Below are 10,428 nucleotides of genomic sequence, written 5' to 3'. Positions count from 1 at the left end.
CTCCACCCTTGTAGAGGGAGACACACACCACAGCCGGATAGATGGGAGGTGAGCTGGAGGAGAGGAGCCCCACAGACGCCTTTGGATGTTCCAGGGCAAACTGCGTGGGGGCTGGCCCCAAACCCCGCAGGGGAGCCTGGCTAGATCAGTCCCCTCCCCACGCCCCCCGGCCAATAAACACTTCATGTCTTTGAAATGCCTTGATTGGCATGTCACTTGGTCTTCCTGGAGTTCCCTGGTATTTATTTTTCCTTCTGAAAATTCCACTGGTACAAAAGAAGACAAGAATTTCAGCCCACGTGGCATCTTCTTCCATTCTCAGCACACGTGACGGGCAGCTGCCGACAAGCCACAACAACCACGATGGCGGCCATGGAAGCAGCTACCACTCAAGTTGGCTGGTTCGAGGCCCTAACTTACCACCCATGGTCTCCTTGTAGAAAATGTGCTTTTATTCTGGAGGAGGCCAATGTCCCTACCCCAGGCTCCTTCAATCAAGGCAAGCCTCAGCCAACATCTGCAACTACCCTGTCCCATGGTGGGGGTTGGGGGGGGCTCAACCTCCTTCATTGGGCCACACCCACTCTAGGGAGCAGGACTGGGCTCTGCCTGGGTGCTCCTCTGCCCAGGAGGGCCTTACCCTGGTTCCTGTAGCTGGCACCCTATCCAGCCCACCGCCCACTGGATCCCTCCTCTGCATTCCTTCCCTCTCTCCTCTCTTCTCCTAGCTGGCCTCTGCAGATACTGCCCCAGACTAGTATCAGCGAGGAGCAGGGCGTCTCGGGCTCTCTTCTGACAGTACATCTGCTGTCTGCTCACTCTGCTACTCTCAAATCTTGGAGGACTCCAGCCGAGGGCTCCAGGGTGTGGGAGGCTCCCGCAGCACCCGCAGCTCCTGTTCTAGCGCCTGGTTCCGGCGGTACATGTCCATGTAGCCCCCCTGGATCTCCCGCTGGTAGCGCAGCACCCGCTCTTTCTCCTCCTGCCAAGTCCGCCGCTCCTGCTCGAAGCGAAGCGCCTGCTCCTGGCCCCGGAGCCGCTCCTGGAGGAGCTCTGCGCGCAGCTGCTCAGCACCATCTCGGGCCTCACTGCCTCCGGCCTCCCCCAGGAGCCCCCTGCTCTTGCAGTCATCAGTCTCACAGCTGCCTGGGGCTTCCTCCCGAGGGGCCTGCTCCTGCAGACTGCGCACAGCCTCCCGCAGCTGGGCCAGCTCTGCATCCTGAGCCTGGGTTTGGGCCCGGCTACTCCGAAGTTGTGTCTTCAGACTAAAGATCTCAGCCAGCTTCTGTGCCAGCTCCGCCTGGGCTTCCCGCAGCTGCTGCTTCAGGAGACTAATCTCAGCTGTCTTCTGGCAGACCTGGGGGTGGAGGATGCACAGCGTGGATGCACAAGAGCCAAGGAAAAAGCAGGGTGGAGAGCTCAGGCTGGGAGACTAGGGGTGGATGGAGGATGGACGGGGGCAATGGGCCAGGAGTTCTAATGGGTCTCATACCTCCCATCGGGCTTCCTCTTCTGGCCGGGCACTGGGGTCAGTCTCTGGCACAGGGCCAGGGGGCCGAGACTCAGGAGTCAGGCCTTGCTGAGCCCGGAGCTCCTTGCGCAGGCGCCGTTGCTCCTGCTGGGCCATAAAGAGCTGTAGCTGGAGGTTGCGTTCACTGCGCTCGGCTTTCTGGGCCACTTCGTGGAGCCTTTCCACGTATAGGCGCTTTAGCTCGGACAACCAGAGCCGATGTCGTTCCTCTAGTACCTGCCAGGGGAAACGGGCATGGGATGATAGGGGCCAGTGCAGCCATGCCAGCTATCCAGACAAAGCCCTACCCCTGGATGCTATAGGCTCCACCATCCCATAGCTCAATGCTGTTACCACTGGTCTCATAAACCACTGGACCCAGAATGCTCCAGCTACACATACTCCTCAAATCAGAATGCCTCCCTTCCAGATACTCCCCCTCCTTCTTGTACAGCTCTCAGGCAAGGACTACCACTGACACAACAGCCTTGCCATCTGGGATATGGAGAAAGGTAGACATTTGCGTGAGTGCGTGCATGCGTGTGTGCTGGTTTTGAGGTTGGAGTCTCAAGGACTTTTCTGCCCCAGCTAGCTTTGAACCCTGACAGGATCAGATCTCAGTCTCCGGAGTAGTCAAGACTGCAGGTGTGAGTCACCAGTATGCAGTGACACCCTCCTTATTCTTCTGTGCAGAGCCATAGGATCCAGCTGGCAGGGGGATCCCTGTCTAGCCCATACCCCAATGCCAAGAGACAGAAGACAACCCCAGGGCAGGGGATCCCTCACCTGTGAGAAGGGGTTACAGCCATTCTGGTCACCGAGGTCCCTCTTGAGCTCTTCACAGGCCTCAGGCATTACAGCCACCTCCTCAGCGGTGGGACAGGAGAACTCATAGGGGGGTGGTGGCTCAGGCAGACAGCTCAGCACAGCCAGGGGCCCAGCCTCCTTGGGGCTCCTCGAGGCTCGATCCAGGGAGCCCCCCAGGAGGTTGATGTGGCTCAGGGAGGAGCTAAAGGGACTGGGGCCAGTGCCAGGACTTCGGCCAAAGCTACTCCCACTGGAGGAGTCAGACAGGCTGGGCTCCGGCTCGGGGCCAGCGTCATCTAGGCTGAGGGCATGGAGCAGCTGTGCACGGGCCTGGCTGGCCCGGGGCCCTGGGCTCAGGGGTGGGTGACAGGCCAGTGTGTGCAAGCTGCCATTGCTGCGCCAGAGCTTCTGGCCCTTGTGGGCAGCCAGGCTCTGCATGGACAGGAAGCCTTTCCCGGTGCCCGCTGAAGGCTTGAAGACTGAAGGGCGAATCCGGCACTGGCAGAGAGAAAGAGAGAGAGGGCGAGTGTGAGTGAGGAATTGTTGACTGCTCAGTAACAGCGCTGAGCCAGCCTGTGGCAGGCTGTCCACACCTCAGTCTCTGCCCTAACCTTGCCCCATCCCACAGAGTATCAGAGTCTCCAAAGAGGGCCACACCTGCCGGCCCCCCAACCTCCCCGAGGAAAAGGTGGAGAGACAGAGGCATACCTTGTCAAACCGACCCCTCTCTGGCAGCGAAGTCTTGCTGAAGTCACCAGCCCGAGAATGTTCCCGGTAGTAGAGGGTGGCATAATCGGCAGGCTCATTGCGAGGTGCCCGCTTGGGAGTCTTGCTGTCTTTCTTGGGGAGGTGCAGGTAACTGAGGAACTCACGCTGGCCCAACCCCTTCCGAAAGAGCCCATCTGGCTGGCGTGAACCCCGGGACCCGGCGAGTGCTGCCCGAAGCTCTTCAGGGGTGAAGTCTTGCCGTTCCAACAGGCTGCCCACGCTTCCCATGGCAATGCCAGCTGGGCCTGAGGCTGTGGCCATGAAGTTTCAACAGGGCACAGGCAGCTGCTTCTGGGAATCGAGAGTCTCCATTAGTGATTGGTGGGAACTCGGTAGCCTTCCTGAATGATCTCAAACCAAGCTCTTGCCTCTCTTAACTCCTCCTATCAGGCACAAGAGAAGCAGATGTGGGCAGATGTCCTGGGTGACAGAGAGAATGTCAGGATAGGATTTAGACTGGCAAGAGAAAGAAGTACAGGCCAGGCTTCTGTGGCTCAGGTCTGTAATCCTAGCTACTCAGGAGGCTGAGATCTGAGGCTCACAGTTCAAAGCCAACCCTGGCAGAAAGGCCCCCCCAAGACTCAGATCTCCAGTGAACCACCAAAAAAGGCAGAAGTGGTAGACCTTGAGCAAAAAATCCTCAGAGACAACATCGAAGCTCTGATTTCAAACCCCAGTACCAGCACAAAGGAAAATAAACAAACAAATAACTGAACACAGGCCCCAAAGCCATCTGCCTGTCAAATACACTACCAAATGGGCTTAAATCTTAGAAGGAGGGCAGTTTCCATCTGACCCTGCCCTTTCTCACTCTCCAGTCAGATTCCTCACCAAGTTTGAGGGACAGGGAGGAAAAGCAGGGAAAGAACTTTATTCTTTCCTCTTCCTTCAGGACCACCCCACAGGCCTGCCTCTCTCTTCCTGACAAGGGTTAGAGCTCCCCACTCCAGGGAAACACAGGGCATGGGTGGAGTGGGGGGGGGGGTAAGGGTGGGCTATAGGGGGAGGGACACAAACAGGAAGGGCCAGAGAGGAGGAAGGATGGTGATACAAACAGGATGGGCCTACGGGGAGGAACAATGGCCCTGGTTTCCGGAACAGGTGTTCAGGTCTGCGTAGTAGTGGGAGGGAGTGGGAAAGGACAGGCCCAATTCTCACCAGCCTTTGCATACTATTACTATTAAACCAAAGCCTTCCAGCAAGCAGGATGGGCCTCAAATCTCAGCCCAGGGTGGAGCTAATCAGTGTGTGACCTTGGCCAAGCCCCTCACTTCTGCCAGCTTGGGTGATCCAAGGGTAAAGATAGTGCTTATCACTGGTGATGACGTGGTAAGATAATTCCAGGTCTGGCCAGGACAGGCTTACTCATACCATGTGACCAGACTTAAAGACTATCTTCCCCGCCAGAGCGGGGACCCACACTCTGCAAGGTAGGAGCTGGTACCTAGAGTCACTGATTCATGCATCTTGCCCTGCCCAGTGCCCATACAGTACATACCATACAGTAGGTATAAACTACATGCATTGAATACTACCTTTTCTCCTTCTGTTCCACCCACTTATAACTGCTCCCATTGCCCAAACAGATGCCTGGCAGTCTGTGTGAGGCTGCATCTGGGTGTCCTCCACCCACCCAATATGCTTCCGGGACACCCCCTCCCACCCCCAAACAATGACCGTTAGGAGGCTGCGTCTTCCTCAACCATTTCCAGGTTTTGTGTTGGTGAAAGACAAAGCTTTCCCGGAAGAGAGAGTAGCTGGGCCCTCCACCCCAAAGGCTACAGCCCTCAATTGCACCCTGGGCAATATATTATAACCTTCCAACGCTCCCCCATGTTAACTTTCTTATAGGAAAGGAGGAGAGTTGTGAACAGTCAAACCCTAGCGGGGGGGTATCACAGCTCATATATCTTACAAATCAAGGTAAGGAATATAGATGCTGGGTCCCTGACAAACACAGGCTCCCTCCTTCCTCCCTCCTTCTCTCTTTCTCTCTCTCTCTCTCTGTTTGCATGTGTACCCCAGTACTAGGGCTTGAACTCAGGACCGAGACACTGTCCCTTAACTTTTTTTTTTTTTTTTGGTCTGTCATGGGGCCTGCCTGAACTCTGGGCCTGGGCGCTGTCCCTTAGCTCTTCAGCTCAAGGCTAGCGTTCTACCCCTTGAGCCATAGCACCATTTCCAGATTTTTCTGCTTATGTGGTGCTGAGGAATCGAACCCAGGGCTTCATGCATGCAAGGCAAGCACTCTACCACTGGGCCACCTTCCCAGCCCCTCCCTTAACTTTTCCACTCAAGTTAGCATTCAACCTCTTGAGCCACAACTCCACTTCCAGCTTTTTGGTGCTTAACTGGAGATAAGAGTCTCAAGAAATATCCTGACTTAACTGGCTTCAAACCATGGCCATCAAATCTCAGCCTCACAAGTAGCTAGGATCATAGCCGTGAGCCACCAACATGATTGAACTCAAGGCTATAGCAATGGTGAGGGTGAGGACAGCAAGGAATCCAACGCTACAGTTATTAAATGTGTAGCAGGACCCAAATGTCACACACAGCCAAAAAGAACTGGAACTGAGTGATCCTTCCTCCCCATCTGACACCTCCTTTTGGTGACAAGCCAACCCACCAAGACAGCACTGTATGGTGAAAGTACATTCACTGATCTGTCACTGCTTCCTGAGAGAGGGGAGAGCTGAGAAGCTGGGCTCTGGTTAGTCAGCGCCCACCCCCCACCCCACCACCATGGGGACCCACCCCAGGCACAAGCAGACTTTCCACATCTTGCCCTGCTTTCCTTATAGGGCAACTGTAATTGAGAGACTGCACAAGTGAAAGGGTTTGTGAACCATTGAGCCCTTTGTGGCCAAAAGTGGTGGGGAAAGTAGCACTGATGCTAGGTCTGCCCACCTCACCATAAACACACTGCCTCAACCCTCTTCTGGGCAGATATTCACTTCAGTATATCAAGAGAAGCAACTGGCAGGGCACTGGTGGCTCAGCCTGTAGTCCTAGCTACTCAAGAAGCTGAGATTTGGGGCTGGGAAGGTGGCTCAGTGATAGAGCGCTTGCCTTGCATGCATGAGGCCCTGGGTTCGATTCCTCGGCACCACATAAGCAAAAAGAAAAAAGCTGGAAGTGGCGCTGTGGCTCAAGTGGTAGAGCGCTAGCCTTGAGCTGAAGAGCTGAGGGACAGCGCCCAGGCCCAGAGTTCAAGCCCCACGACCGGACCCCAAAAAAAAAATAAAAATAAAAATAAAAAGAAGCTGAGATTTGAAGATCATGTTTGAAGCCAGCCAGGGCAGGAAAGTCTTATCTCTAATAAACTATGCAGAAATGGAGCTGTGGTTCAAGGCGGTAGTGAGCTAGCCTTGAGCAAAAGCAGCTCAGGGACAGTACCCTGGTCCTAAGTTCAAGCCTCAGGACTGGCACGCACACACATACACACACAGAGCCAGAAGCGGAGCTGTGTCTCAAGTGGTAGAGTGACAGCCTTGAGTAAAAAAGCCAATCAAGGGTACAAGACCCTAAGTTTAAGCCCTAGTTGGGGGGGGGCAAAATGGGGGAGAGAGAGAGAGAGAGAGAGAGAGAGAGGTTCATGCCCCAGTCCCTCCTAGCAACCTCTCAGCTGTATTATCGGTTTCCCCAGCAAGGCTGAGGCCCCTGGCTTCTCTAGGAAGCTCTATCAGGCCTAGGTCTCAATCAGGGGGCAATCTTTTTTTAAAGAACCCAGTCCACCTCCACCCCTCCCCCAACACACACATACATTCCTTCCTTCCGTTGCCTGGAAGTCTGAGACTGGAGATTGCCTGCTCAGGCCGGGGCAGCTGTGCACACAGGACTGCAAAGGATTTGGTGCCCTGTAGCCTCCCTGGGACCCCAGAACAGAAAAACAGCAGAACAGAGAGCAGGGGCTTCCTCTGAGGAGCTGGGCATCTCTCCTCAAAGCAGACTACCTGCCCTGGGCCCCAGTTCTCAGCATTAACGTGAAAACCCACAATCACTCAGCTGGGGAGGTTTGGGCAGCCATATTCTCCACATGCCCCAGCTGGCCCCAACAGGGCCCCTTCACTAACTCCAAGACTAGCAAGCAGTATTGACAGCCTCAAACACAGAAAGGCATCTCTTCTGGAACAACCCTTGGTGGAAATAGAAAATGGAGCTGCCTTGGCCACCAAGCAGAGAAAAACATTTATGTACCAGTTCTCTTGTACAGATTTGAACCCTCCTCCCAGAGTTGGTTGCTTCTGAGCTCCAGGCACATCAGATGTGCGTTCTGTCAACTCTCACTTCAGAAAAGGAAACCGAGGCTGAGTGCTGGTGGTTCACATCTGTGATCCTAGCTACTCAGGTGACTGAGACCTGAGAAAACAGGGTTCAAAGCCAGCCAGGGCAGGAAAGTCCATCAGACTCATCTCTAATGAATGACCAAAAAGCCAGAAGTGGAGTTGTGGTTTAAAAGACAGAGCACCAGTCTTGAAGCAGAAGAACCCAGGGACATTGCTCAGGTCCTGAATTCAAGTCCCAGCACAGGCACACACACACACACACACACACACACACACACACACACACACACACACACACACACACACACACACACACACACACACACACACACACACACACACACACACACACACACACACACACACACACACACACACACACACAGAGGAAAGTGAGCACCAGGAGGGGAAATGTCAAAGTCATGTGCAGCTCAGAAGCCTTCTCCCACTGGGACATGCCAGTCCTACATGGGTGTAAGCACTGTTTTAGCCGAGATCAGTGGCCTCCCCCCCAGGGAGTGTCCTACCACCTGCTAGAGAGGATCAGGCCTCTGCTGAGGGGTGTGACTGCAGCTGCCCCAGAGGAATGAGACTGGAATGTCCCAGGCTCCAAAACAGGGGGCAGTGGGGTGACTGCAAAGAGGAGGAAGACGTTGGCATGCCCTGCCTGCAGGAGAGTCTGGAGGAGACACAGCCTAGGGGATATAACCTATGAAGAGCTGTCAGTTCTCAGCCATTGCCCTTCAGACCTGTCACACAATCACACACCACCATCACCACCACCACCAGACAGTAGATCTGTCTCGGGAGGGCCATAATGACCCTCAGTCCATTTGACAAATAGGGAAGCTGAGGCCTAGAAAGCAGAAGCATGTTGTTCAAGATCCCCTATAGAGATGTAACCTCCCTACTCTCGGATCTGAGAGAGAGAGGCTGTCGCAGCCTGGGGTCACCTTCCCTTCCCTGGACACATAATGCTGTTACACAGAGCCTGCCCAGCCCCCTCCCCCAGGCTGTTTCCCAAGGACATTTGCAGCCAGGCTGGTATGGATGGAATGGAGGGACCTCTCAACCTGGGGGTCAGGAAGAAATAGTGGAAGCCTGGCTGTTGGGCGGTGGCGGGAGCTGGCTGGCCGCGTTCATTCAGTCTGGCACATACACACCCACACGCAGCCAGTAGGCAAAGGAGCCCTGTCAGGGAGGGCCCTGGGAGGAGCTGATCACCCCAACCCAGGGTGGCCTCCCACCTCACCTCCTTCCCTCCTTCCCTCCCAGGACAGACAGACAGACAGACAGACAGACAGGCCCGAGTTGTTCCTAGGAGGAAGGGGTTGTCCCCATCGTCCTTCTGGATACAATCAAGAGCCTGACTCCCACCCTGATCCTAGACTGACCAAAGGTTACGACCAGAGCGGCTGGTACAACATGCCTGCCGCCAAGATCTAAGAATGTCCCCCCCCCCCCAATCCGCAGGTCCACAGCTGCGAGGGAGCAGAAGGGCTGGGGCAAAACATTCAAAACAAAATTAAAGACAGAGGTGATCCTGAGGTGCGGGGACAAGCGAGGGATCTCACCGGGAAGGTCAGCATCCCCACAGAACTGCACACAGAGGTGGCTGGGATCCCCCAGAACGACTGGGGGGGTGGGGGGAGGAAATCCAGGAGCTCCAGGGGGGCGGGGTGGGGTGGGGAGGACACATCTGTCCCCCTCCCCTCCCTGAGACCATGCCCTGCCAAAGCCAAGGGCACCCAGTCCCGCCCGGCCGAGGCTCTGAGGGTGCGTACCGGGGCGATGCTCCAAGGAAAGCCCAAGGAGAGATGACCGGTCCCCACTCTCTGGCAGAGCCTCGGTGCCCGGGAACGGGATATGGGGGGTGGGGGGTCACCTGGGCGCATCCTGCCACCCCACCCCACCCCACCTCTCAGCCCTGATCCTCGGCTGGCTGGCATGGGGGCTGCAGCCTGGCCCAGGGCGCCCCCGGAGCACGGGGGCTCGGGTCCGGCCCCCCGCGGCCCCGTGGCGCGCCGCACTCACCATGCTGGCGCCGCGCTCGCCGGCTCTGCGCTCCGTCCGCGCCCCTCGCGCGCTCCGGATCTCTGGAGCAGATTCGAACCCTCCTCCACGGTGCCCGCTCGGGCCGGGACTGCGAGATCGCGGTGGCCCGGGCACGGGAAACCGCGGGCGGGCGGGCGGGCGCCGGAGCCGGATTGGCGAGGAAGGGACGCGCTCGGCCGCACGGGTCCTAGAGGAGGAGGGAAAACCCGGCCTGACTCACCCCGGGCGCCGGGAGCCCAAAGCCCGGCCTGGCCCGGCCCCCGGATGTGGGGGGCGGGGACGGGGGGCAACCCCCGCCCACCCCGCGATCCAACCGGACCCCGCCCCGAGACTCCGCCTGCAGCCCAGCTGCAGCCTCCGGAGCGCGCGCCGCGCAGCCCGCTGCGCCCGGGGCGCGGCGGTCACCCCGGTGCGCATCTGCGGGGACCCAGGGTACGGCCGCAGCCCCCAGCCCCGCGGAGAACCCCCCCCACAGGGCGCACCGCCTGCCCGTTCCTGGCCTCGCTCTTCTCCACCCCTCTGATCCTTGACGCTTCCTTTCAGATAAACCCCTTTTTCCTCTTCCAATGCTGAGCCAAACAAGTACCCCGAACCCTAAAGAGAGATTGCACCTGAATTCGGGTTTGGGTTTTTAAATTTCTTTTCTTCTTTTTTTTTTTTTCCGGAAGCTTCTAGGGACAGCTAAATTCCAGAGCAGGGGGTAGGAGGAGCAGACAAATAATGCAAATGAGCTAAACAGGCCCAGTGTAAGACAGACCTTGGGAAGAGAAGGAAACTGAGTCAGAACTAGACAGTCAAAGGCATTCAAATCCAGGAAGTTAAAACACCCTTTCCTCCAAAAAAAAAAAAAGCTAAATGTGGCCTTGCCAGGTGATCCAGCAATTTCACTCCTAGGTGTTCACTCGGAAGACCTGAAATCAGACATTCACTCAGACAAGTACATTAGATCATTAGAGCAGTACTGTGCACAGCACCTAAAACGGGAAACTGCTGTGGGGG

The 10,428-nt window shown here is 56.5% G+C and overlaps 1 protein-coding gene across 3 annotated transcripts; it reads right to left on the bottom strand.

The window, feature by feature from the left end:
• Nucleotides 1-434: 434 nt before the first annotated feature.
• N4bp3 (NEDD4 binding protein 3) lies at nucleotides 435-9,629 on the bottom strand. Of its 3 annotated transcripts, none has more exons than XM_069993784.1 (5): nucleotides 9,409-9,629; nucleotides 3,026-3,376; nucleotides 2,297-2,815; nucleotides 1,493-1,747; nucleotides 435-1,357 (listed from the first exon to the last, which is right to left on the bottom strand). In XM_069993784.1, the coding sequence occupies exons 2-5, from the start codon at nucleotides 3,344-3,346 to the stop codon at nucleotides 830-832; spliced, it is 1,623 nt and encodes a 540-aa protein (XP_069849885.1). In that variant the 5' UTR covers nucleotides 3,347-3,376; nucleotides 9,409-9,629; the 3' UTR covers nucleotides 435-829. The 3 variants fall into 3 exon arrangements, with proteins under 3 accessions (XP_069849885.1, XP_069849886.1, XP_069849887.1); XM_069993785.1 differs by having other exon boundaries at nucleotides 3,026-3,373; XM_069993786.1 differs by lacking the exon at nucleotides 9,409-9,629 and adding an exon at nucleotides 3,917-3,954.
• Nucleotides 9,630-10,428: the final 799 nt, after the last annotated feature.

Source organism: Dipodomys merriami, unplaced genomic scaffold (assembly GCF_024711535.1).
Source record: "Dipodomys merriami isolate MVZ:Mamm:240054 unplaced genomic scaffold, mDipMer1.0.p SCAF_44, whole genome shotgun sequence".
NCBI classification, from domain to species: Eukaryota; Metazoa; Chordata; class Mammalia; order Rodentia; family Heteromyidae; genus Dipodomys; species Dipodomys merriami.
The sequence above is the reverse complement of the archived record's forward strand: the minus strand, read 5'-3'. Positions and strand labels throughout refer to the sequence as shown.

Bases quoted from the DNA above. Each gene is read 5' to 3' on its own strand.
- N4bp3 (XM_069993784.1), bottom strand. From the start codon at position 3,346: ATGGCCACAGCCTCAGGCCCAGCTGGCATTGCCATGGGAAGCGTGGGC. The intron at 2,816-3,025 runs GTATGCCTCTGT...TCTCTCTGCCAG, and splicing joins AGAGGGGTCGGTTTGACAAG to TGCCGGATTCGCCCTTCAGT. The intron at 1,748-2,296 runs GTGAGGGATCCC...TTCCCCTGGCAG, and splicing joins GCTGTAACCCCTTCTCACAG to GTACTAGAGGAACGACATCG.